We start from the raw sequence: 26,958 nt of genomic DNA on the forward strand, positions 1-26,958 counted from the left end.
AGGAGACTCTTGAGAGTCCCATGGACTGCAAGAAGATCAACCCTATCCATTCTGAAGGAAATCAGCCCTGAGTGCTCACTGGAAGGACAGATCCTGAAGCTGAGGCTCCAATACTTTGGCCACCTCATGAGAAGAGAGGACTCCCTGGAAAAGACCCTGATGCTGGGAAAGATGAAGGGCACAAGGAGAAGGGGACGACAGAGGACGAGGTGGTTGGATAGTGTTCTTGAAGCTACCAGCATGAGTTTGACCAAACTGCGGGAGGCAGTGGAAGACAGGAGTGCCTGGCGTGCTCTGGTCCATGGGGTCACGAAGAATTGGACACGACTAAACAACAAGAAGCCTGGGAAAGAGGCTAAACTCGTGTGTAGCCTGGGGATTTCTTTTCAGTACCAGAATTAGGCTCCAAGTTCTTTCCCAAATCCAATTGTTTTCCCTAAGCTTTTATAATGTGCTTTCATCTATGAAAACTAGCTGAAATTCAACCTATGGACATGCGTGACTCTACACTTTTCCCTGGCTCCGCGGTAATGAGCTAACCACCCGCCTTCCTTTCTGTAACCGGGCTCTTTCGTCATCTCCAAGCGACGTGCTTGGGATGATGGGAGTTGCAGTCTGACAAGATCTGGCGACCCAAACCGTTTCATAGCATACAGTATATCGAAGCAGAATTGACAAGAGAGGAGCTGAAAACGGCCAATATCCTTAGCAATTTTTAGGTTTAATTCCAGATCTTAGTATTTTTTAAGTTTAATTCCTGGATCCTCAATCATTTTTAGGTTTAATTCTAGGATCCTTAATAAAGTTTAGGTTCAATTCCTAGATCCTTAGTAATCTTTAGGTTCAATTCCATCAGCACCTGCCGTTAGAGTCTTAAATGAACCACCTGCCCTGTTCCAGGCAAACGCGAAGCAGGAAACAAGGTGGAACTTTTCAGTGGTAAGAAAACTAGGCAGGTTCCTAAGATCGGGCTGCTCATCATAGGTATTTAAAACACCGTTATAAATTCCCCACCAAGCCTCGGCTGTGCTGCAAAGGGATTAAAACCCCAAATACATTTTGTGATCATGGAAACCAGCTTGGTACCTAGAAACAGAATTTATTTATATAAAGCACGTGTCAAGAAAATAAACACCACCAAATACTTTTATTGCGGAGATTACATATAAAAATAAGTATAATCTGTGCAATTATTACGATTTTTAAAAGGGTGCAGAAATACATTTAGAATTAAGAGAAAATGTGGTTATGTATGTATGTATTATACAAAGCCTGGGGATTTGTTTCCAGTGCCAAAATCGGGCTCCCACAAAAGGGTGGGCTCGGTGACCCTCGGGATCCTGTCCAATTCTGCAGTTCCGATTCTAGGATTCTATAAAGTGAGTTTAAAAAAGGCACCGGCGCACTGCTGGCTGCAAACCCTGCTTCCTTCACCCTTTTTCATTTCATTTCATTTCTCTTTTTTTTTTTTTTGCAGGGGGGGCTGCCGGTTGCAAACCCTCCTTCCTCTGCTTCGAGGTTGGGCGCCCGTGTGCCAGGCGACGCTTTAGCCGCTTGTCCTGCACGCGGGGTTGGACTAGATGACCCCGGGAGTTCCCCCTCCCGAGCCTCCGCCGCGCTCTCCGTGATCACTGCTCTTTGGCGCGCGGTCCTTTGGCCTTGGGGGCGGGGCGTCAGGCGAAGCCCCGCCTCCCCTTCACGTGGCCAGGCTCCTCCCCTCGCCTCGGATTGGCCGGGCGTCGGAGGCGTCGGCGCGGCTGGGGCCCGGCGGCGAGCTGCGTGGGATGCCCTCGGCTGCGGGGCCCGAGGCGGAGCTGAGGAGAAGTTGGCCGGGGGCCCGAGAGGCCATGGCGGTCAGTGGGGGACGGGGGGCACCCCTTACTCAAACGGGGGGGGGCTGGGCTGGGCTAGCCGGCATCCCACCCCCCCGCAGTAAGGCGGCCCGGCGCCTCTGCCGGGTGGTGGTTTGGCTTGCTCCCGAGTAAGCACGGGCAGAGGGGCAGCCCCTCACAGCTTGGGTGGGAGGGGGCCCGCTTCTGGTCTCTGGGTGGGGGGGTGGGACTCGGGACAAGAGCCCTTCTTCACTGTCAGTGGCGTAGCGTGGGGGGTGCAGGGGGGGCCGGGCGCAACATGGGGGGGGGGGGCGCTCGCACTCGCAGCTCTCTGCCCCTACCTGGCTCCAGTGCTAAAATCCACGGGTTAGGGGGCGCAAATTACTTGCCTTGCCCCGGGTGCTGACAACCCACGCTACGCCACTGTTCACTGTTATTTATAAAACTTGTAAACCTGGGGGTGTAGGAGGGTAGGGGGTATAGGGAGTGGGGGTATAGGGGCGTGGGGTAGGGGTTCGTTGAGGGTGGCGTGTATGGGGTGGTGGGTGACCGCTTCTGGTCTCTAGCTGGCTGGCTGGGACTCTGGAGTGGAGCCTTTCTTCATTTTTTTAGTTACAGATAGGTAGCCGTGTTGGTCTGCCATAGTCAAAATAAAAAAATTCCTTCCAGTAGCACCTTAAAGACCAACTAAGTTAGTTCTTGGTATGAGCTTTCGTGTGCATGCACACATGTATCTGAAGAAGTGTGCATGCACACGAAAGCTCATACCAAGAACTAACTTAGTTGGTCTTTACAGTGCTACTGGAAGGAATTTTTTCATTTTTTTAATTATTGAATTTGTATACCGCCCCTCGGTTTAAAGGTCTTGAGGCGGTCCACGAAGTAGAGAATGAAACCCATAATAATAATAATAATAAGAAGAAGAAGTTTATTTATACCCCGCCCTCCCCAGCCAAGACTGGGCTCAGGGCGGCTAACACCAAATATAAAAACAAGTACAGCTTAAAAACAAGGTTAAAATACTGTACAACATTAAAATTAAAATACAGAAGGGAACCACCAAGTTGGGAATTGGCAGCCTCGTGTTGTGCGTTGAGGAAAGGGCATGGAAAAGGAGGCGCTAGGCAAGCGCATGGAGGTCACAGGCTTTCCGTGGCTCCTCTTGGTAGAGTTGGAAGGGACCCCCAAGGGTCATCCAGTCCAACCCCTTTGTAAGGTGGGGATCTTTTGCTAGCCGGCATCCCACCGCCTGCAGTAAGGCGGCCCGGCGCCTCTACCAGGTGGTGGTTTGGCTTGCTCCCGCATAAGCACGGGTAGAGTTGCAGGCCCTCACAGCTTGGTTGGGAGGGGGCCCGCTACTGGTCTCTGGGTGGGTGGGACTCAGGACAAGAGCCCTTCTTCACTGTTATTTATTAAACTTGTAAACCCTGGGATATAGGAGGGTAGCATGTATAGGGGGTGGGGTAGGGGTTGGAAGGGGTTGGGGTGTATGGGGTGGTGTTAGGGTTAGGTGACTGCTTCTGGTCTCTGGCTGAGGGGAGAAGGGAGTTGGGACAGGAGCCTTTCTCCATTGTTATTTATTAAACCACATAACACCGGTCTTGAAAGACCCACACTGGCTCCCAGTACGTTTCCGAGCACAATTCAAAGTGCTGGTGTTGACCTTTAAAGCCCTAAATGGCCTCGGCCCAGTATACCTGAAGGAGCGTCTCCACCCCCATCTTTCAGCCTGGACACTGAGGTCCAGCACTGAGGGCCTTCTGGCAGTTCCCTCGCTGTGAGAAGCCAAGTTACAGGGAACCAGGCAGAGGGGCTTCTCGGTAGTGGCGCCCGCCTTGTGGAACGCCCTCCCACCAGATAAAGAGATAAACAACTACCAAACTTTTAGAAGACATCTGAAGGCAGCCCTGTTTAGGGAAGCTTTTAATGTTTAATAGACTGTTGTATTTTGATATTCTTTTGGAAGCCGCCCAGAGTGGCTGGGGAAACCCAGCCAGATGGGCAGGGTATAATTGATAAATTATAGGTACTGCTGGAGCAGTACCTATTTATCTACTTGCACTTTGCCTTTCTTTCAAACTGCTAGGTTGGCAGGAGCAGGGACTGAGCAACGGGAGCTCACCCCGTTGCGGGGATTCGAACCGCCGACCTTCTGATCGGCAAGCCCTAGGCTCTGTGGTTTAACCGACAGCACCACCCCCATCCCCATTGAGCCCCTTTGAGGTCAATTGACCTGCATTGAGGTCCCTTACATTTCTATAACTAGTTGAAATCATGCACAGTTGTCACAAGACTTCCAACGGGCCTAAACATGTGAGAGGCATTGTAGGACATTGGCGTTAAATTGCAACTTGTTGAGCATTTTAACCGATACCATTTATGAAAGCAAATCCTGAATTGAGCATTAAAATATATATATTATGTCTTTGCTGGCGATAATATGTCCCATTTAAAGGCTTTTTCTTTTAACATTGCACTGTTTTCCTTTGAAGATGCACCCTGTGCTGAAAGCCTTTGTTTGTGGCTCCATCAGTGGGACCTGCTCTACCCTGCTATTCCAGCCTCTAGACCTGCTTAAAACCCGCCTGCAGACCCTACAGCCATCTGTCAATGGGTAAGCATTTGATATTTCAAGAAGAGACGCTTACGCCCTTGGTGTTAGAGGTTTGGAATAGAGACAGAATGAGAACAGAAGAGGGTGAAAAGTGTTTGGCAAATGAAGTAGGAAAGGTCTTCCAAAAGGTGTTGCAAGACCATGAGGGGAAAGAGAATATTTCAGCCTCAGTTTTTAATCTAATAAATGCATTTATATGGTGGTCTCAGTCAGTAGATAGCCAGGATGATTAATAATTAGTAATTATGATTATGGGCTGTGACTTTGCAATCACCCTGGCTTACAATGAGGTTTCCAAACTTAAAAAATCATCCCGATTGTATGTCTGAGCCAGTCATGTTTTGAGTGACTGATCTAGCTAGAACTATCTTAAAAAACATGGATCATTTTTACTGGAAGCCCCGAAAAGCCAATGAAACAGCAAGTACTCTAGATACCATGAACTTAAATGTAAGCACATGCCAAAGTAATGTATTGGCCTTTTCACGTGGTGTTTCCATAAACTAATATGTTAGTGCTAAATAGAGAAGAATGGCAGGATTCAAGCCTCTTTGTGTATTAAATGGACATCGAATAACTTGTTCAGAGAAGCAGGAATGGCTTGGTATACCTGCTCATCTCTGGAGGGCTTTGGTCAATGGAAGGAGGAAAGGATTATTTTGCAGTGTGTTTCCTATCAACAGACTTGTGATTATGTGTGCCTGTTTTTAACCTCTGATTGGGTTTTCCTTGCAGATCAGGCCGTGTTGGCATGGTAACTCTGTTCTTTAAGGTGGTTCGCACAGAAAGTATACTGGGGCTGTGGAAGGGTGTTTCTCCGGTAAGTTGCCTAAATAAAACAGTGTTTTTCTTTTCTTTTGGATTCGTTGGAGTTAACCTCATTTGTCTCCTTGTGAGATGAACACCCTATTAACAGAAATAAATGAACGTGACTAACTTAGTTCCATTAATCTCCATGGTTCTGCTCTGAGTAGGTCTAAGATTGTAGAAAATGTAGCCTCGTGTTTATGGTGTCTTGAATTGTGAGCCGGCCACGTAGCTTGAAAAGAAATGCCGTATTTTTCGCCCCATAAGACGCACCTAGTTTTTAGAGGAGGGAAGGGGGAAAGCCCCGGTTTTTTTGAGGATCAGCTCAAAGTTGTTGAGCTTACTTTGCAAAGGAAAAAAATCCTGTTTTTATGGGGTTCAACTCACAGTTTTGCAGCTTCTTTAGGAAAGGAAAGGGAGCCGTTTCTACAGTTTCCAGGCAGATAAACTAATCAGCCAGTCACATGTCGCTGGGGAAACAGCCTCCGTCTGCAGCACATTCAACAATGGAGGCCTGGGCAAGGAGGCGGGGCCGGAAAGGGAGCCAGCGATCGACCACACATTCGCTCCATAAGACGCACAGACATTTCCCCTTACTTTTTAGGAGGAAAAAGTGCATCTTATGGAGTGAAAAATACGGTAAATATGCAATAGAATTTCCGTTGTGGCCTTACCACTAAATATTTTCTCTCTCCCCACTGTTGCCCTTTCATCTCTTCACAGTCCTTTGCAAGATGTATCCCAGGAGTAGGGATTTACTTCAGCACCTTATATATGATAAAGCAGCATTTTCTGCTGGATCGTTCTCCTACAGCCCTGGAGTCTGTTTTGCTGGGTGGAACCTCGCGTACTGTAGCTGTGGTTTGCATGCTGCCTATCACTGTAGTGAAAACACGGTATGAGGTGAGTTTTGTAACCTTTTTAAAAAATAATAATAATAATGGCTGTACTAGTCCCTCAACCGGTCCGTATAGGTCAGTTGCTGCCCTTCAACTATACAGCCTGAGGACACTTTCGTTGTTAGGTGTTAAATTTCACTTTTGTGTTTGGTTTGCAGTGTGGAAGGTACGGCTATGAAAGTATTTATGGAGCCCTGAGGAGCATCTATCGGTCAGAAAGTGTCCAGGGCTTGTTTAGCGGTCTGACTGCAACACTCCTGCGTGATGCACCCTTTTCTGGCATTTACTTGATGTTCTACACACAAACCAAAAAGATAGCACCATATGGTAAGGGTGGTTGTAATGTTGTCCTCACAGCTTCCTGTTCCCGGAATTTAAATTGCAGGGTTTAGATAAGGTACATCAGGCTTTTCCAACAGAATCAGGATGAGCCATTGAAGTATTTATTCACCTGGTTGACCAGAGAATGAGCTGCATGACTGAATGGTGGGTTGACAGGCCACATTTCAATATTTGTAGCAATGTAATTTTGCTTGGCGAATATTTGCTATGCACCAGTCATTGTTGGTGTACATAACTGCAGATTGCTACACTCGAGAGAGTTGGCAGAGTTTTGGAGACGTGTCATTTTCTTGTCACCTGATAATTGGTGAAGAATATTTCTATGCACGATTGTTTCTGTGACTGAAATTTCGTCGTGGTGGATGCTGCTTCTAAAACACTCCTTTTAAACATAGTCCTTTGCCTATAGTCTATTCTGTGCCTGGTCTCTTTGCAACCCTGTCTTAAGCATGTTTACTTAAAAGAAAAGTAAGTCTGTTGCATAATAGAATTGCCGCCTTACTCTGCAGGGGGAAAACACCATGATGTAATCTGCTGAGTAATCTGTTTAGTCAGCTACCTAGCTGTGCCAGATTAGCACTGAACACTGTAAGGTCCAGGAAGTTACAGCAGAGCACATTTCTGAGTCAGCAATGGGATGATGCCACAATGAAGTTGAATGCCATTGAAGCTGGCTTGGCGGACACCTTTTACTTTATTTACTTGTATGTCTTAATAGGACTGTGACAAACGCTCAACACTGGTTAGTACTTGTTTGAAATGTCAGAGCCAGTTTGAAAGCATGCTGCAGGGAAATCAAACTAGAAAGTCATAAGGACGGAGCTACATTTAATGAACAGGATTATGTTAGGTTCATTTATTTCAGTGGGTTTGCTTTGAGTAAAAACTTGCTCAGAATAGGGCAAGGCACATGGCAAGGTTTGGGAGGAATAGGCAAATTTGGGTAAGGGGACTGGCTAGTTTTGGGATAATTTTAAAGATAGGACAAGGAAGATGGAACAAGCAGCTCTGTATATAAAATGAAGCTAGATTTAAGTGGAGGAACAGTTAGGAAAATGTGACAAGTTGCTTAAGGAAGCTGAAATCTCCTTTTATCCAAGTACTTTTTAGGTGGAATAAGTGGCTGTTACTGAGGTTTTAAGATGATTAAGAAAGATTTGGCATAAGACTTTGTGACCCTTCTTTTCTCCTGCGGAAAGCTGATTGTGAAATGGTTTTTTCCTCGTTCTTTTCCAGACCAAGTGGACCCAGCACTCTCACCTTTAGTGAACTTTGGCTGTGGGACTGTTGCAGGGATTCTGGCATCGCTGGCAACTCAGCCTGCTGACGTCATCAAAACCCACGTGCAGGTGTCATCCGACAAACACCTCCGGATGCGCCAAGCCATTGCCTTCATCTTCAGGGTAAGGTTGAGTTTGCTCATTAACTAATCACATTTTTATACTGTTCTTTTTTTCTAAGGCTTTGCAGCTATGTTTGAGGCAAGAGTAGACTGGCGTCATCGGCTGTTCTTATTTTTATCTGTAAGTCTCTTTGAGTCCATTTTAGGGGGGAAAGGCAAAATAATAACAGATTCTCAGAAACGCAGTTTGAGCTTGTTCTTATCTGTAACCCCCAAAAACTGCTAGTGAGTGTTCAGTGATGTGAGCAACTCTCTTCCCAGAAAGGTGCACTATACCACTATATCTGACCATTGGACCTAGAGGTCAGTATCGTTTATGTACTGAAACTGGGAACTTCTACATGCAAACCCTGTTCACACATTGTGACCCATTCTCTAGGCTTGCTATCTCCTCACTCTCCCCTCCAAAACTATACTGAATTTTACAAATTCAGTATAGAATCACTGCACATCAACCTTTTGGACTTAGCATATGTTGTTCTGACTTTACAACTTTGTTTCGGGGTTGCAAAATTGTGAGAGTGTTGTTTTGTGTATGCATAGACCTTCCCTGACATCTTCCTACATGTGGAGAGAATGCCCACTGCAGTACAGTTGTACCTTGGAAATTGAACGTCTTGGCACTCGTACGTTTTGGCTCCCGAATGCCGCAAACCTGGAAATTGGTGTTGCGGTTTGCGAATGTTCTTTGGAACCCGAACATCCGGCACGGCTTCTGATTGGTCGCAGGAGCTTCCTACAGCCAATCAGAAGCCGCGCCTTGGTTTCTGAACGTTTTGGAAGTCGAATGGACTTCCGGAATGGATTCCGTTTGACTTCCGAAGTACGACTGTACCAGGTCTGAAAGAGTACTTTGGCTCTTAAACTGGCAGAGCGTACTTTGATGACAGATATACTTTCATGAATAGCTAAATTATAGGATCTGGATGTGCTACTTTTAGGGTTTTTTATCACTCTTGGCTTGCTTTCAGACTGAAGCAATTCTGGGCTAGCTCTGCTCTGGGAACAAATGGTTGTAAACCATATCTTTGTCCTTTGGACACACAATTAAAAGGGAGAAAGATAACACAACCCTTCCCGAGAAATTTATTTAGTTTAGAAATATTTCATTAAGCTAAGGTATCACTGAATGATTCACTTGTTCTGCTCTTCACCAAACTAGATCTTTTATGGTTCTAGATGCACAAGTATATCCTTTTGAATAATTCCTAGCGTCGTTCAAAGAGTAGCTGTTGAGCAGTTTCTTTTGTTAGGTTTCTATGCTGATCAGCTGGACCGATACAAAACATTTTCGTCTTCGCAAGTGAGAGAATCTGTCAAGTTCCTTCATCAGCATTTGTGCCTAAGCATTGTTGTGTCCATAAGGCAAATGCTTGCCCCTTTTTTGTAAGCATTTGGTATATATTTTGCTATCTGCAACATGAGAATACCTTACTTGGGACTCTGAAGTTATGGTACAGACAGACTGCTATCTAGGTTAAGGGAACAAGAGCAAGGCATAGGGTTGGCTCAAAGGACTATCTGCTCAATGAATGCACACATGAATTTCCTTCCTTCTCACCTGCCTGGGTAGGGTCATAATTATATTGACCATTCTGGCTTCTTCCTGCTGCTTTTGTGGGGTGAGTGGAGGTCATAGAATCATAGAGTTGGAAGAGACCACAAGGGCCATCGAGTCCAACCCCCTATTAAGTCCTATTAAGACATACAAGTCCTGTTGCAACAGCCGTTTGAATAAAGACCAGGCCTATTGGCTAATGTTTTGCTCCTAATAATAATAATAATAATAATAATAATAATATTGACCATTCTTAACCCTGACGAAAATGTACACAACTCCATTTCAGAAACCTGGATTTCCTTTAAACACACTTCTGAAACACTTTGAGCACCCCCAGATTCCTTTCATCCAGCTTTAGTAAGAAACCCAGAGAAAGGAATGTGGAGCGTTGTTAACACCTAGTACCATGTAATAATTTTCATTATGTGATCCTTGCCTAGCTAATGCTAAACCCGTAGGTAACAGAGGGAGTGTCTCATTAGTATTATTTTTATGTTTTTATTATTTTCAATTTTATATATTTCAATAATTTTATAATCATTTTGACATTTCAAAACTTGACTTCCTTCCCCCTCTTTCTGCGGTTCCTTAAACTTATTTTGAATATTTTCTGCATATCCAAATTAACTTAATTTACTCATTTATTCATCTACGCACTTTAAATATATACTGTTATAAAACTGCAAGTTATTACAGTAATCCTGCCAATGTTCCTATCTCTTTACAATTTATTTGTAAATACTCACTAAACCATTTCCATTCTTTTATAAAAACATTACAGTGGTGCCCCGCAAGACGAATGCCTCGCAAGACGGAAAACCCGCTAGACGAAAGGGTTTTCCGTTTTGGAGGCGCTTCGCAAAACGAATTTCCCTATGGGGTTGCTTCGCAAGACGAAAAAATCTTGCGCGTCCCCGCGGGTTTTTTCCCGCTCCCCCCATTTCCTAAGCCGCCTATCAGCTGTTCCGCTGAAAACCCGCTTAACAGCTGATCACGGAAAGCCGCTAGACCGCTGTAGCGCTAATCCACTAGGCTGTCAATGGGCTTGCTTCGCAAGACGAAAAAACCGCTAGACGAAGAGAATCGCGGAACGGATTCTTTTCGTCTTGCGAGGCACCACTGTATCTGGATTTCTTATTTTATCGGTAAGTTTTCCCATTTCTGCGTATTCCATAAATTTTTGTATCCATTCTCCTTTTGCTGGGACCACTTCTTCTTTCCATTTTTGGGCAAGTAACATTCTTGCCGCTGTAGTCACATACCGTTTTTTTTTGCACCATAACACTCACTTTTTTCCTCCTAAAAGGTAAGGGGAAACGTTTGTGCATGTTATGGAGGGAATGCCTACGGGTGGCATGCCTACGGATTTTCCTCCTCTAAAAACTACATGCGTGTTATGGTCGGGTGCGTGTTATAGAGCGAAAAATACGGTACATTAATAAATTTCTATACGGTTTAGGTAGTTCTGTCCCTATAATTCCCAAAAGGAAAGCTTCTGGGGTTTTTTACAAAGAAGGAGGGTCTCTAGACAGAATAAAAACCTGATGCAGAAGCAGATAGGAGAAATGATAGCAGCTGTGACAGCTTTGGAAAACGCTGACTATTCATTCAGGTTTGGGGTTTTTTTCTTAGAAAATTCTTTAACCACCCTAACCTCTAGCCGAAAATCAAACTTGGTGAACATTTGCTGCAGCATTAATGTGCCTTGCTGAAGGGTTTGCATGCTTGAGAGTAACAACAACACTTGCTTCTTTCTCCTCCTACAGGATTACGGATTAATAGGCTTCTTCCGAGGTGCCGTCCCAAGAGCTTTGCGACGAACACTGATGGCGGCCATGGCGTGGACTGTCTATGAACAGATGATGTCTAAAATGGGCTTAAAATCCTGAGTGAGTTCTGCCAAAGAACAAAGCGGCCTAATCCAGTTCTTCCACTCGCTGCAGTTGCTTTGTGAAACTGGTGATCTGATCCATATGGGAGGTGACTTGCACCCGTTTATGGGGTAACGCTGCCCAAGCCTGTGGACCAGGCTTTTGTAAGTGAGACAGAGGGGAGCCAAATATTGCTTTGGTCATGACGGGAAGAGCATTCCAGGGAGACTTTGCCATACCTGACATACGAGTGCACTTCTTGGTGTCAGGTGCATGTGTCAGACGTGCTGCTAAGGCCCACCTTATTCAGAAGAACCCTTTCCCAGAAGTCCTCTTCAGCCTGAGCCACTTCCAAAGAGAACACAGGAAAGACTCTCAAGAAAGCGGTGTTGGGGTGGCTGAACCTAGCACCCCGAACCGGTGACTCCTAAATTGTGTGCTGACTCTCCTGCCTGCTCTCCTCTTGAGTAATGCGTTCTGCTTGTACGCCCAACAAAAACAGGGTAAAGAGGAGAGGCGACAGGAAGTGTGTCTGTTTCAGTGTGTCTGGTGCAGTTGGTAAGAAAGAACAAACAGTGGCATCGCCGGAAAGCAACAGTGGGACGCAGAAATTTAGCATTCCTTATAATAAGGGCAGGGAGCCTGTAGCCTTCCAGCTGTTTGTTGGACTACAAATCCCATCATCCCTATTACCAGAAAAAACAAACCTGATTATTTATTACCAGTGTTGGCTGAGGCTGATGGGAGTTGATAGTACTAATGGAAGGATACAGGTTCCCCATCCTTGCCTTGTGGGATTGCTTTAGTGTGCCAAACCCTGTAGTCAGTGAGTTTAAATGGTTGCCATTAAGCACTCCTGTGTCTCTTCAGTCTTCCTCTGTGTGCACGAAACAGTGGAAGAACAAATCTACTTAAGGCACAACTCAGATGCTGGGACAAATCCCTCTTAAGCTATCTGTTTAAATGTTGCTGTTAGTCCAGCTGCCTTCGGCAAGGGGGACTGTCCTATCTTGCTGTTATTTAGCTTTCTCCTAGCTGAGTATTGCCTGACTTTTCCCCTTCTTTGCACTCCTTGCTCCAGCGATCAGCATCGGAGGCCATGCCGCAGTTGTCTTTTGTGTGAATAAATTAGAGTGGGTGAAAAGCAAACTGGGGACAGAATGGCATTTAAAGTATATTTGTGTTGTCATGTCTGTACTTTCCATGTTCATAAGAAACCTGGTCCAAAGATCTGTGGCCTTGGAAACATGTTGAAAGGACTTGGTGATCTCTTTGGCCTCTGAAAGGACTGTGTTTGACTTTGGAGTGCTTGGAGAAACTTGTTTTGGCCATTTATTTTATTATTAGAAGCACTGAATTTTTAAATTGCTGATTAAAAAGAAAAAGAAAAAAGCTTGCAAGCATAATTTTCTTTCCAACTTAGATTCTTCTAGTTTAGTTTTGGTGGTTCCAATACTTCAACAGTTAAAAGTTTGACAGTTATAATGCCCTAAACAGATTAGTAGTAAACCTGTGAATCACCTGTGAGGCTGAGTAATTTTAATTGGGCTTAAGGCTGACTTTCAAAGACTCATCTGGCCTTCAGCAATGTGCATGGATAAGTCAAAGCTCTAGCAGTCAGAAAATGTATGTGCCAGATGTGAAAAATCAAGTGAGTCTTCACAACTAAATATCTCATCAAGGTCTCATGGACTTGAGTTCCAGAACAAAATTATTTATTTTATTCATTTCAACAATATATAAATTGTCTAAATGCATGTGGTATACAACAGTACAGAAAAGGTATAAATCCATTAAAACTATAAAAATAAAACTACAGTATAAAATCAAACTATAAAAATAAAACTTATGTTAAAATTCCTTCTGAAGTTTTTTAAAAATGTCTTCAATAGGCAATGGAGATTCAGCTGGGCCCAGGGTGCCTGTCTGACCTCAACTGGAAGGGAATTCTAGAAGGTTGGGCCTACAATACTAAATGCACGGCTTCCTAGATATGAGCCATGCCTCTGATGGCAAGATCTAATCAATCTGGAGTTTATTATATTGGTTGCAGGGAAAGATGCGCTCTTGTGTTCTATACGTGCTCAGTCTAAAGAAGGGAGTGGAAAATGCAAAACTTGGAAAATCTTAAAATGGAAGCCACATCCATAGAAATAGCAACAAAGCCCACATATCAGCATATTTATTTGTTTTCATGAAATTCATACACTGCTGGCTTGTTAAAAAAACATACCTCGAAGCAGTTTACAAAAAGATAAAACAATACAATTGAGAAAAATTCACAACCATACTTCAAAACAAGCAAAAGTTGCAATACTAAAACAGATAAAGATTACCTCTTCACAACCTTCCCTCTCCTATACATTGTATAGAGTGGGGTTGCGCTGTGGATTTGAACTTGGGGCTTGCTGCATGTACAGCATGGAGTCGTTCTCTGGGGTTGGGGGAAACAAATGCCCCGTGATGTGTCTGATACCAGTCTCTGCTGGGGGTATGTGGTTAGGGAACTAGGTGCTGGAGGGCTTAGAATCCTAGACGTTCCCTCTCTTTTGCTTCTGCTGTGTCTGTTTTTGGCTATCCATGCAAAACATGAATGAGGCTAGATTGCTGTAACTGCTCTCTACATTGCTGAAATGAGTCATTGATTTTGCCAGTTCATGTGCACATAGGCGCCGACTCCATGGGGCCTGAGGGGGCTCGAGCCCCCTCAAAAAATTTTTTTGGGGGGCTCAGCCCCCCCAATAATCTCGGGCGCCCTTCCAGCAGAGCACCGCCGCCATCCCCTGCCTCCTCCCCACCTGCTCCCTCGCCAGCCAGCCAGCCAGCCAGCCAGCCGCGCGCCCTAGTCTGAGAGCCCCAGCCGTCCCCCGCGAGATTAGGGAATCCCCGGGGGCGGGGGCTCCTGCCTCGCTGCTTCGTTTCAGCCCCCGCGAGAACAGGGGAATCCCGACTGGCCACACCCCCAGCCAATCGGCTGGCTGGGGGGCGTGGCTTGCCCTATTTGGGGCCGGAGCCACTTTATTTGTATATTCATGAGCTTATTTATTATTCATGAGCTTTCCCGGGCCCCCCCAATATTTTTTATAAGTCCGCGTCCCTGCATGTGCACCACCCGGTTCATGTGGTTCAATCTTATTTTAAGTGGTGAGAAAATCTGCCTGTGGTTGTCTCATAGATGAAACAATGGATAGCTCAGTTGGTTAAGAGTGTGGTGCTGATAACGCCAAGGTTGCAGGTTGGATCTCCGTATGGGACAGCTGCATATTCCTGCATTGCAAGTTGGACTAGATAATTCTCAGGGTCCCCTCCAACGCTACATTTCTGCGATTCTAGGACTTCTATAGCGTTTTTACATCAAAACAGCCCTAGTGTAATCAAGAGACTCGTGGTGGTTGCCTTTGCAGGTTCTGCCTGTGCTTTATGTGTTCATAAATTGCTTAAGTGCCAACCACACATTTGAAATGGGAAGAGTTTAATAGATTGTTGTAGAACTGGGTGATCATGGAACCGAATTGGGTAAAGAAAGCTTCAAACACAGACTACACTGCAGCTGATGGTTGCTAGCATACTGTTGAGGAAACAGTGCTTGCGTGATGGTAATGATGTATTCAGCTCTTTTCATCACTGGCATTAAGAGCTTCATGCCATATCCTCCGACATTTCTCCAACGGAAAAGTGGGACATTCTGGGATCAAATTAAGAATCCCAACAGAAGAGCAACAAGGCAGGCTGAACGCCTTATCTCGACTTAAGAATAGAAGCAGAGGCGGTACGTAATACTAGTTTTGAGGATCTGAGCAAACAGTTTGCAATTAGGGAAAAGTAGGAAGAAGTTTTTCAAATGTAAATAAAGTGGAAGTATACAAAAATAATCATTATTTTCCATCTTACTAGGTTTTGTTTCATTTCAAAAAAACAAAAGTTTCTTATTTTTTATATTTTGAAGTCGATATATATGGGGGCAACAAAATGTTTTAAAGTCCTTAGGGCTTCTAAAGGTCTTAATCCAGCTATGCTCTGCCTAGGGGCAGCTGCTGAACAGGCTGTCTTATCTGTCTTATCAGAAGGAAGTTGGGTGGAGATGCTTTTTGCTTATCAGCCCCAAACAGCCGCAGACCGCAGGAGAGGCTATAGCAACAAACAGTCAAAACAGCACCTTGCACCTAATGGAATATCCTGTGTTTTTGAGGGGAAGATTGGGGCAAGTGGAGTATACCTGTGGCTATATCTTGAAAGCAATTTGCCGCACCCCAAAGAATGGTGGGCACTTTAGTTTACCCCTCACAGAGTTAAATTTCCCAGCAACCCTTAAGAAACCACAGTACTCAGATTCGGGGTGTATGTGTGTGTTCTGAACGTGCTTTAAAGATGCAGCTTGTGTTGTGTGTCCTTTTTGAGTGGCAAACTCTAGTACACATCCTCGTTCCTTACACAGCAGAACTGTTGCAGTTAGCAGACTGCCTCAGCATTTATTTTCGCATACCTTTATATGCTGATTTGCGTAAGCTTCTTTTGGAGCAGGGGTCAGCAACCTTTTTCAGCCGTGGGCTCGTCCACCGTCCCTAAGACCATGTGGTGGGCCGGACTGTATTTTTTTTTTGGGGGGGGGGAAATGAACAAATTCCTATGCCCCACAAATATAATAAAAGCACACATTCTACTCATGTAAAAACACCAGGCAGGCCCCACAAATAACCCAGAGATGCATTTTAAATAAGAGGGCACATTCTACTCATGTAAAAACACGCTGATTCCCGGACTGTCTGTGGGCCGGATTTAGAAGGCGGATTGGTTGTGTTCGGCCCCCTGGCCTTAGGTTGCCTACCCCTCTTTTGGAAAGTCGTTATTTCTCTGAGCAAGGCTGTTTAAGGCCTTTTTGCTCATTACAGACACAGAAAAGGCTGGAAATGTTTGCCCCTTACTGATGTTGTATGCGCAACAACAATGCAAAGTTTAGACCGTTTCTGGCCTGCTTCTTAACTTTGTACAGACAGAGCAATCCTAGCTATAGGAAACTGGCATAATTTACACAGGTTTAAGGTGCCCCTATTCTAAACTCCGTTCAGGAGTCTCTGGGAAAAGCTACCATTGGCTGGCGAGTGTGACATGATCAAAGAATCACCGGATTGTAGAGTTGGAAGGGACGTCCAACCCCCTGCAACACAGGAATCGTGCCCACAGCAGTTCCTTCTGGTTAACAGCCAGACAAACTGACCCATAGCACTGACTCGTGTTTTGAGGACTGGGCCCTGGGTCACATGACCCAGTGTAAATCTCTCCTTGCCTGTTCTGCCCACGGCCACCACTTTTTGGACTTTGCTGGTGCAAGTTACGGTGGTGTGCGTTCTTTTAGCTGAGCCCTGGCTGAACCCAGGTGATGGACTTTTGCTGGTGTAGCCACAGCACACCTGAGAAAGCCCAAGATCTACTGGATCCAAACACGTTTTTCCCGTTGGATCTTGAGTTTGGATCTTGTAAGACAGTAACTAACATGAATTCTGGCACCCGCTTTGTTCATAGCATGTGCTGAAGGGATGAGGAACATTCACCTTGTAAATATACCTGCGGAAGAATCAGGTGGTCGGGAAGATTGCAGTCCTAAGTGCAGGAGTGAATGGAGCCTGTTTCTGCTTTAGGATTGGGCCACATCACTCTGAAGTTACCAGGGCCGGATTTAGGTTTGAGGAGGCCCTAAGCGACTGAAGGTAATGGGGCCCTTTATATGTCCAGCTGTCCTTTGTCAACAACAAATTGTCGCTGTTTTTTGTTTTGAGTATATGCTATATGGTAATTTATGGACCAAATAGGTATCTAAAGCCATTTGCACATGTTGCCATTCAACCAGTGCATGCAGAATGTAGGCACCCTATATATAGAAATGAGCAAACCTGTGATATTTTAGGGAGCAGGCTAGCAGGCGATGCCCATTACTTACATCACAGGAGCCTACACAACACAAAACACTGTTGCTGTATGTTGTTTTTTTATCTTATATTTTGTAAATGTACATCCAGGTGTTTTTTTCCTTTAATTTTTTGGGGGGCCCCAAGAGAATGGGGCCCTAAGCTATAGCTTGTTTAGCTTATTTGTAAATCTGGCACTGGAAGTTACACACACTTGTTTGGGAATAAGCCTTACCAAATGAATGATCGACACAGAATAGGACCCACACATGACTGCCTGGGGATTGGATGAGTGATGGAGCTTCTCAGTAATCAGGATTAAGCTACACAGGTTCACTGACTGCTGGACTGAGTGTATTTCAATGCATACCTATTCAGACGTATGCCCTTTAAAAATATTTATATTTTACTGCAGGTATTCCAATTAAAGTGATTTTTTTTAAAAAAAAGGGAAACAAAATGCTTTAAAAATACAAAAACCTTCCACTAAAATTCCTCACATACCTGTCAAATACAAATGTACGTAGGTGAAATTATTATTCTAACAGATATACATATATTTATTTTTATAAATGCTTTCCAAATGCCATTATATTTGCCCACACACAATCTATGACTTCAATACAACTTGCTTCCTGTAGGATTGTAGTCTTATCTGCCTACCAAAAAACGTCAGCTCCGTTTATTCAAGGCTGTTCCTTAAATGAGGTGGAAGAAGGAAGAAGCAATGGTAAATACTGGGAAGGCGAACAAGTGGCCTCTGTTGCCACTCACAGGCTACTACTGGTACTCCACGTGATTCAGTGCTGTTGCTAAACTATAGAGATGCAAGTTACAGATAGGTAGCCCTGTTGGTCGGCCATAGTCAAAATAAAAAAAATCCTTCCAGTAGCACCTTAAAGACCAACTAAGTTAGTTCTGAAGAAGTGCACATGCACACGAAAGCTCATACCAAGAACTAACTTAGTTGGTCTTTAAGGTGCTACTGGAAGGAATTTTTTTATAGAGATACAAAATATGCAAGGGGGTCTTGCAACAAAACGTTTCTCATGGACGCTGCTGCTCAGGGGTTGCCCTCTTCCAGGATACTCCATTCCGCTCCCCGCCCAAGTCAGCATTCTGTGGCCACTGAGCATGCTCAGTCCTCACTGGATTGTTTAGACTCCCCTGCAATTTTTCTTTTTTTGTCCTTCTGCAAACTTTGGGATCTCCTTGGGCCTGGTGAGTCTATATACTCTCGAGTTTTAATAAAATGAAATAAAATTTAAAAGTTGACTTAATTTAAAATTTAATTTAAAATTTAATATAATTTTAATTTAAAAGTTGACTTAATTTAAAATTAAATATAATTTTAATTTAAAATTAAATATAATTTAAATTTAAATTAAATTGAAATTTAAAATTAAATTAAATTCAAATTTAATTATAATCCCCCCTTCATTCATGCCCCGCCTCTTCTTCCTCCAGCGCGCAAGTGGGGCGTGGATTTGACTGCGCAAAGCACACCGACGAGCGCAAAAGCTTCGGAGGGTGAATAGCTGCGTGGCTCAGCGACGCCTCGCGCCCTCTTCCGCTTTCCCCGCACATGGCGGCGCTCCAACAGAGCCCCGGAAGTGAGAGGCGGCGCCGCCGCATGCGGCGCCGAACTCTTCCCTCCAGGCGCGTCCCGCTTCCCCCCGCCCCTGCACCGAGTCCCTGACGTCACCACACCTTTCCCGGCGGAAGCGCCTCGCGATTGGCGGGCCGGCCGACTATATATAGGCGTCACGAGGCGCCGCGGCCTTCTTTCTCTCCGACCCCAGGGAGGCCTCCATACGGCGTTGTAGCCGCGTGAGTTGGCGCGGGGAAGCGGGCGGGGAATTGGGGGGGGGGGAGAGAGAAAAGGCGCCTTCGGAGGAGGAAGAGGGAGCCGGGGCGGCAGCTTGGGGGGAGAAGACGGGGCTGGTCCCCCTTCCGCTGGTGGGCCCTTCGCTCGAGGCCTCGCAGCTGCAGCGGAATAGCCCGGCCTTGGGGGCGCCCTGAGAGGCCCCGAGCGCAACCCGTGCTGAGGTTTTAACCCAGATCAGGAATATATACATTGCTATCACTGGATTTCCGTACCGCCCTTCATCCGCAGAGCGCTTTGCAATCTATCTATCTATAATAACACAAATATAGCACAAATGTATATATATGTATGCATATATATATGTCACAAATATATATGTGATATATATCACATATATAACACACAAATTCGTTGCAAGCAAGAGCAATAACACACCCGAACACTGTTTAAATGGCCCTGGACGGTTCAGTTAGCCAAAAGTCATGGAGAATAGGAATAATTTTTCCTTGGTGCCTAAAGGTAATGGATGCCGGCGATCGCTCCTTGCTTCACCTCTAGCTGAAGCAATTCTGAATCCTGACGTCGTTACATAGTTAATTTGATGTTCCTTGCCATTCCTCCCCCCCCCCCTTTGACAAGGACTCGAGGCAGATTACAGATAAAATAGGGACATAGATGCGGGGGGGGGGGGCCGATCGTTAGAAAGGACAACATATTAGGTGTATATACATGATATTGAAAAGGACAGTGAAAACTGTGCTGCACCAGCCTTTTCATTGCAGTCAGTTTCCAAAAGCCTGTAAGGTCTCTCTAAAGACTGCAAGGAGAGAGCCGGTTTTAAGTTCTCTAGGAAGGGAGTTCCAGAGTCTGGGAATAACATCTACTGTACAATGTAAATAAAACAGACAAAATGTTAATTTGCCTCAAAATATCTGCTTCCATTTTTTTAAAAAAGCTCCCAGATGAGTAGTCGTCTTTGGCCTTTCTAAGAAATTTTACTCCATTGCAAGCATTGAATGGTTTCCCCTGATTTGGAGACCATAGTCGCTTTTATATGATGGTTGTGTATATTTTGAGCTTGGCAGCAGAATCATGGGCTTTTGTTGCTTAATAGCCTCCCAGGAAGGTTGAAACCCTTTAGAAACATATAAAGAAAACATAATTTTGATACCAATTTAAACTTAATAGTAATTAATTTTATATAATAGGCTGAGCATAAAGGTTGCAATTTTTAATTTTGAATTGCTGCAGTTTGTTGTAAGGTGCCCTATTTATTTGAAGCACTTTTATGATCTTCCAGCCAAAAAAGGTTCCCAGAGCAGGTTGCATAAAACCACTGCTAGGATCACCCAAGTTTGCATGCTTCCAAGTTCTTTAAATGACCAGCATAAATGGAAACGGCTGAGAAGAGAAGCCCAACAAAGCTGATGCAGGGATCCTATTTCCAATCTCTGCCTCTGCTGCAGCCTAATGGCTGCTTTTAGATGACAGTTTTAGGCCAGACATGTGATGAGGTTGCCTCTTCAATTGCCACTATATAAGATCTTATATAAGATCTTTTTCCCGCCCACCTAGCAGTTTGACATCACGTCAGAGTGCAAGTAGATAAATAGGTACCGCTCTGGCGGGAAGGTAAACTGTGTTTCCGTTTGCTGCTCTGGTTCGCCAGAAGTGGCTTAGTCATGCATGACCCAGAAGCTGTCTGCGGACAAATGCTGGCTCCCTCAGCCAATAGAGCGAGATGAGCGCCGCAACCCCAGTCGTTTACGACAGGACCTAACAGTCAGGGGTACCTTTACCTTTAAGATCTTTCTTAAATCACAAAGTTACTGTAAATCACATGCAGAACCCAAGGTTTTTTATCATTCTTGTATTGAAGAGGACTTTGCAATCATATATTTGCCTCTGCAGTGACAGTAGTTCACTATTGCTCTTATTTTATAGATTGGCATGGAGACCTGACAGTGATGTTCCTATCCCATACTAATATAAGCTGATTCTGTTTTAGGTTTCCTGTCGTTGCTTTAAAAGGAAACTTCACAATGTCCGGAGGTCTTGATGTTCTGCAGATGAAGGAGGAAGATGTCCTCAAATTCCTTGCTGCAGGAACCCACTTGGGAGGCACCAATCTTGACTTTCAGATGGAACAGTACATTTATAAAAGAAAAAGTGATGGTAAGAATCTTGTAGAATGTCAGGGTGATTTTTTTAATAGTCTGTTGTTTGTGGCGATGCTAGACTCAGCAGTGGCTTATGAGTGCAAAGTAGCATTGGATTTTACATTTTTCTGTTCAGTTATTTATATATTCAGTCTATATACTACTGTTAGTGCTTTTCACTTCCTTTAGTCCTATTCCTTGCCAAGAATGCACATGCTGAACTTGCCTATTCAAATAAGTGAATTGCTTTTGTCAATTGTTCTATGTCTAAGCCAGGGCTGGGAATTTCTGGCCCTCCAAATGTTATTAGGCTACAACTACCACCATCCCTGTTTATTAGCCATTTTTGCTAGGGCTGATGGGAGAACTCTCTTAACAATATGTGGAAAGGGTCACAGGTTCCCTGTTCCTTGCCCTGGCCTATCTTGCAGTACTCTTGGAGTAAACTGACATCTAGGGGTTCTTTACATTTCAGGACAGGTTTTTTTGTACTTTGTTTTACTTCTTTGTGTTTGATGTTTATCATGGAGACATGTCACAAAGAATAGCTTTGGTGGCTTGAGTAAGATGCGATATATTTCAGGCAGCTTGATCTGCATGTTTGGTTTTAGCTGCACGCTATTAAAGCTCAGAGGTGAGGTCAGTTTCTGGCCTATGAACTCTTGAGTGTCGGAAGTGTGCTACAGTAAACTCTGGCAGGATTTTCGCTAACGCCAGGAGAGCTATGCTCTATGACTGGAGTTTGATAGTAGTCACTGCCACAGCCATGCCAAGCTTGATAAAGTGAAGGGACATGTTTAATAATACTTTGTAAACGTGCACCTCTGCATTTACTATTGAGGCACTATGAGTGGGAAGGGAAGCACCCCCTTCTGCAAAATTGTCCTCTGAAGTGTAACCACAGCAAAACAGTAAGTGTAGGAACCCTCATGCCACTTGCACATTCCTTTGAATCGTCACTTCCCAGATGAAGGCAAACCAGAGGATGAAATCAGTACATCCCCATGTCTTTTTGGAGCCATTTTTCATTCTCATGCACTCGTATCATTTTAACAAGGGGGAAAGACAAGTGCAAACAACTGCAGTCGGGAAGCAAGATTCAATACAAGTGCGTCCAGTTGCCAGTTTCTGTTATTTAAAGCACCATTGCGTTTTATGTAGGTATTTACATCATCAATCTGAAGAGAACGTGGGAAAAGCTGCTTTTGGCAGCTCGTGCCATTGTTGCCATCGAGAACCCGGCTGATGTGAGCGTTATCTCCTCCAGGAATACTGGACAGGTATGGGAGTATGTCTAGGAATGCGAATTGTGTGATGGGGTTGGCTTTAGTATTTTTGCAAATGTGTCAGCACTTGTCTCCAAATAACCACGCAAGCCAGGTTTCTGTTGAAAATGCAGCATAAATTGTAGAAGAAATTCAACTATTTCAACCTTTCTTATTATCTCCCCACTGTAGCGTGCCGTTCTGAAATTTGCTGCTGCAACTGGAGCTACACCAATTGCTGGCCGTTTCACTCCTGGCACTTTCACCAATCAGATCCAGGCTGCCTTCCGTGAGCCCCGCCTCTTGGTAGTCACTGATCCGAGAGCTGACCATCAGCCACTGACTGAAGCATCATATGTAAACATCCCTACCATTGCCTTGTGCAATACCGATTCTCCCCTGCGCTATGTGGATATTGCAATCCCATGCAACAACAAGGTAGTGTATACTCTTTATGTCTATCCATGGTTTTCTTTTAAAGGCATTTTCTGGGTGTGATTTTCAAAGTTTGCAGTCAAAGCTTACTGCTGTGTTTTGATAGAAGGCAGCAACTAGTTTTGGAGGGGGGAAACGGGTTGTGTGCACATTGTTAGAGCTCAGAGCTGAGGTCAGTTTCTGGCCAATGAACTCCTGAGTGTAGGAACTGTGCTACATCAATCTTGGCAGGATTTTTCGCTAACGCCACAAGGACTTTCACGGTCCAATGAGTGGAGTTTGATAGTGATTCTTGCCACACCTTTATGAGAAATGATACAGGTAGTTGAGGGACATACCTACCTTATTTTTAATTATTTTGTTCTGCTTTTGAATTTGCTGAGCAGTCTTGCCAAAACTTGATTGCCTGTGGCTTTTTAATAAAATACGATTTTTGCCAATTTACCCTATAATTTTCTGAATTATTATTATTTTGAGAATCTTGGTCCTAATGGCTAAATATCTAAATATCTAATCTGTGCTCCAGGGGGCTCATTCAGTTGGCCTGATGTGGTGGATGTTGGCTCGTGAGGTCTTGCGTATGCGTGGTACTATTTCCCGTGAGCACCCGTGGGAGGTCATGCCTGATCTCTACTTCTACCGGGATCCTGAAGAGGTAAGCTCGGATTGGCACACAGTATTGTGTTGGGATTTTAGGACGAGGAAGGAAAAGGAGAGCATAACCTTGGCAAAGCAGCATGGACCGTACCCTGTCCGCTCAGTCCCTACCCAGAGGTTCACAGTATGAGGAGGCACTTCTGGAGCAAAATGTTTCTTTAACGTTTACACTATGTGTGATTGACACTTGATGGTTTCACTAGTGGGGCACCAAAGTTAGTCACATACATAAACTCTAGAGGAACCTTTCAACAGCTCTATTGAACCAAGTCTTTGGTAGACCTTTTCCAGCTAGAATGGCTATCGGTGTTCTAACCAGCAACACCCACTCAGCCCCTTCTGGGATTTAATTTCCTCTGATGGGGTCAAAGCTGGGTTGCCCTGCCTAGCCATTCCCACTCAGATGCTTCAAACCCCAGTTGCTCACACTGACAGCCCGACTCTTGACAGGGAGAGTCAAATACCTATCTGCTAGGTCCCTGTCTAACCTGCAGACAATCCGTGTCTGCCCTCTCTGAAAGGTGCATGTCCCAGTTGATTAGGGTGTGGTGCTTGATCCCTGTACGGGAGAGCTGCATATAGCTGCATTGCAGGGGGTTGGACTAGAATCATAGAGTTGGAAGAGACCACAAGGGCCATCGAGTCCAACCCCCTGCCAAGCAGGAAACCCCATCAGAGCACTCCTGACATATGGTTGTCAAGCCTCTGCTTAAAGACCTCCAAAGTAGGAGACTCCACCACACTCCTTGGCAGCAAATTCCACTGTCGAACAGCTCTTACTGTCAGGAAGTTCTTCCTAATGTTTAGGTGGAATCTTCTTTCTTGTAGTTTGGATCCATTGCTCCGTGTCCGCTTCTCTGGAGCAGCAGAAAACAACCTTTCTCCCTTCTCTATGTGACATCCTTTTATATATTTGAACATGGCTATCATATCACCCTTTAACCTCCTCCAGGCTAAACATGCCCAGCTCCCTTAGCCGTTCCTCATAAGGCATCGTTTCCAGGCCTTTGACCATTTTGGTTGCCCTCCTTTGGACACGTTCCAGTTTGTCAGTGTCCTTCTTGAACTGTGGTGCCCAGAACTGGACACAGTACTCCAGGTGACTAGATAAGCCTCAGGGTCCATTCCAACTCTGATTCTATTGTGACTCTTAAAACTCTGCATCTAACTTAAATACTGCTTTCTCCTGATTTGCTCTGGGTCTCTCCAGCTCTCATTAGCTGCCGGGTCACCAGGAGGCAGGCCCATAGCTTGTCCGTCGCAGAATATATCTGTAACATTAGCTTGCGTTAATCTCTCTCTCAGATTGAAAAGGAGGAGCAGGCTGCAGCTGAGAAGGCGGTTACAAAGGAGGAATTCCAAGGCGAATGGACTGCGCCTGCACCCGAATTCACTGCTCCGCCGCAGCCTGAGGTGGCTGATTGGTCTGAAGGAGTGCAAGTGCCGTCTGTGCCAATACAGACAACATTCCCAGCTGGTAAGTATCTTGAAAGATGAAACTACATCTCTTGATGACAGCGAACTGTAAAGTTATTTGGCACTTGCGTCAGTGGTGTTTCCATCTTCTCCAACAGAGGTTTCTGTGATAAAATCTCGAGATTTATTAGTTCTCAAACATGACAAGGGAGGGTTGGGGGTGTTTGCTTGAGTTTAACATTTCTGATGGTGGTTTTACGTATGTTGTTTTCCCCAGAGGACTGGAGTGCACAGCCTGCCACTGAAGACTGGTCTGCAGCCCCCACTGCTCAGGCAACTGAGTGGGTAGGGACTGCCACGGAATGGTCTTAATACATCTACAGGAATTCATGAGTACAGTGAAAAATAAAGATCTTTCTTAATACAAGGCTTTGCTTGCTTTTCTGATATGCAGTGTTATCCTGGTGTGCTCTGAGATCCATGAGCTCATATATATATAAAATAGGCATCGTGCACATGCACAATCAAGTCACCCACAATGTTACAGAATCTTACGATCTGACATTTGATAAATTTTAGAAGTTTATGCATCAAGGATGTTTTATAGTGATTGTGTATTTTACAGGGCATGTTTGAATAATTTTGGTCACATCCATGCTATGATGCCTTACAGTGTTTTACACAGGGCAGGGCCCCCGTGGCAGCTGATAAATTTTATCAGCTAGTGGTCATGTTTTTGAATTAAGTAGACTATTGGGCCAGCACATTAACTTTGAGCAGTATGTAATTTCTGAAAAGACACAGCAAAGTGCTTTTTAACCCATTTCTCCTCTGTGTGAATTGGCTCTGGATCCATTCCAGTCCGGCTTCCGCGCTGGTCATGGGACCGAGACGGCTCTGGTCGCCCTAACAGATGACCTTCGTAGACAGCTGGATCGAGGCGGGTCGGGGCTGCTGATTCTTCTAGATCTATCAGCAGCTTTCGACATGGTCGATCACGAACCTTTGGACCACCGCCTTACCGACGTGGGGATCCAGGGCACAGTCCTTCAATGGCTGCGCTCGTTTCTCTCTGGTCGGGGACAGAGGGTGGCGCTTGGGGGGGAATTGTCATCACGCCACTCCTTGGTGTGTGGAGTACCTCAGGGCGCGATACTCTCCCCGATGCTTTTCAACATCTTTATGCGCCCCCTCGCCCAGCTTGTTCGGAGTTTTGGGCTGGGTTGTCATCAGTATGCCGATGACACCCAACTCTATCTGTTGATGGATGGCCATCCTGACTCGGCCCCGGACACACTGACCAGATGTTTGGAAGCTGTGGCTGGATGGTTACGTGGGAGCCGGTTGAAGCTAAATCCTTCGAAGACGGAGGTCCTGTGGCTGGGACGGGGCTATATGGGATTGGGGGGGCAACTCCCATCTCTTGCGGGGGCGCAATTAGTGCCAGCACCGTCCGTTAAGAGTTTGGGTGTAATCCTCGACACCTCCCTTTCCATGGAGGCGCAGATTGCAGCTATAACAAAGGCGGCATTTTTCCATCTCCGCCAAGCTAAGCAGTTGGCTCCTTACCTCTCTCGCCCTGACCTAGCCACTGTGATCCACGCGACGGTCACCTCCAGACTGGATTATTGTAACTCGCTCTACGTGGGGCTGCCCTTGAGACTGACCCAGAAACTCCAGCGGGTGCAGAATGCTGCAGCGAGACTCCTTACAAGGTCTTCGCTGCGAGATCACATTCACCCGGTGCTATACCAGCTGCACTGGCTCCCGGTGGAGTACAGGATCAGGTTTAAGGTGCTGGTTTTAACCTTTAAAGCCCTATATGGCCTAGGACCCTCGTACCTACGGGACCGCCTCTCCTGGTATGCCCCACAGAGAAACCTACGGTCTTCAAATAAAAACATCTTGAAGGTCCCAGGCCACAGAGAAGTTAGGCTGGCCTCAACTAGAGCCAGGGCTTTTTCGGC

General features: G+C 45.2%; 2 protein-coding genes across 4 annotated transcripts; both read left to right on the plus strand.

The window, feature by feature from the left end:
• Positions 1-857: 857 nt before the first annotated feature.
• SLC25A38 (solute carrier family 25 member 38) lies at positions 858-12,734 on the plus strand. 3 transcript variants are annotated; one of them, XM_082193129.1, is made up of 7 exons: positions 858-939; positions 4,325-4,446; positions 5,182-5,266; positions 5,977-6,156; positions 6,311-6,479; positions 7,731-7,897; positions 11,224-12,734. In XM_082193129.1, exons 2-7 carry the CDS (start codon positions 4,325-4,327, stop codon positions 11,344-11,346), a joined length of 846 nt encoding a protein of 281 aa, XP_082049255.1. In that variant the 5' UTR covers positions 858-939; the 3' UTR covers positions 11,347-12,734. The 3 variants fall into 3 exon arrangements, with proteins under 3 accessions (XP_082049255.1, XP_082049253.1, XP_082049254.1); XM_082193127.1 differs by lacking the exon at positions 858-939 and adding an exon at positions 1,715-1,853; XM_082193128.1 differs by lacking the exon at positions 858-939 and adding an exon at positions 1,894-1,981.
• Positions 12,735-18,906: 6,172 nt separating this feature from the next.
• Positions 18,907-25,418, plus strand: RPSA (ribosomal protein SA). Its single transcript, XM_082193178.1, has 7 exons — positions 18,907-19,061; positions 21,068-21,234; positions 22,380-22,498; positions 22,676-22,921; positions 23,445-23,573; positions 24,881-25,052; positions 25,269-25,418. The coding sequence occupies exons 2-7, from the start codon at positions 21,102-21,104 to the stop codon at positions 25,361-25,363; spliced, it is 894 nt and encodes a 297-aa protein (XP_082049304.1). The 5' UTR covers positions 18,907-19,061; positions 21,068-21,101; the 3' UTR covers positions 25,364-25,418.
• The last annotated feature ends 1,540 nt before the right edge of the window (positions 25,419-26,958 follow it).

Source organism: Podarcis vaucheri (assembly GCF_965113315.1).
Source record: "Podarcis vaucheri genome assembly, chromosome: 12".
NCBI lineage: Eukaryota > Metazoa > Chordata > Lepidosauria > Squamata > Lacertidae > Podarcis > Podarcis vaucheri.

Excerpts from the sequence above, each read along its gene's own strand:
- SLC25A38 (XM_082193127.1), top strand. The coding sequence starts at position 1,785 with ATGCCCTCGGCTGCGGGGCCCGAGGCGGAGCTGAGGAGAAGTTGGCCG. Across the intron at positions 4,447-5,181 it reads CTACAGCCATCTGTCAATGG|ATCAGGCCGTGTTGGCATGG; the intron begins GTAAGCATTTGA and ends TTTTCCTTGCAG. Across the intron at positions 6,157-6,310 it reads TAGTGAAAACACGGTATGAG|TGTGGAAGGTACGGCTATGA; the intron begins GTGAGTTTTGTA and ends TTTGGTTTGCAG.
- RPSA (XM_082193178.1), top strand. The coding sequence starts at position 21,102 with ATGTCCGGAGGTCTTGATGTTCTGCAGATGAAGGAGGAAGATGTCCTC. Across the intron at positions 22,499-22,675 it reads CCTCCAGGAATACTGGACAG|CGTGCCGTTCTGAAATTTGC; the intron begins GTATGGGAGTAT and ends TCCCCACTGTAG. Across the intron at positions 23,574-24,880 it reads TCTACCGGGATCCTGAAGAG|ATTGAAAAGGAGGAGCAGGC; the intron begins GTAAGCTCGGAT and ends TCTCTCTCTCAG.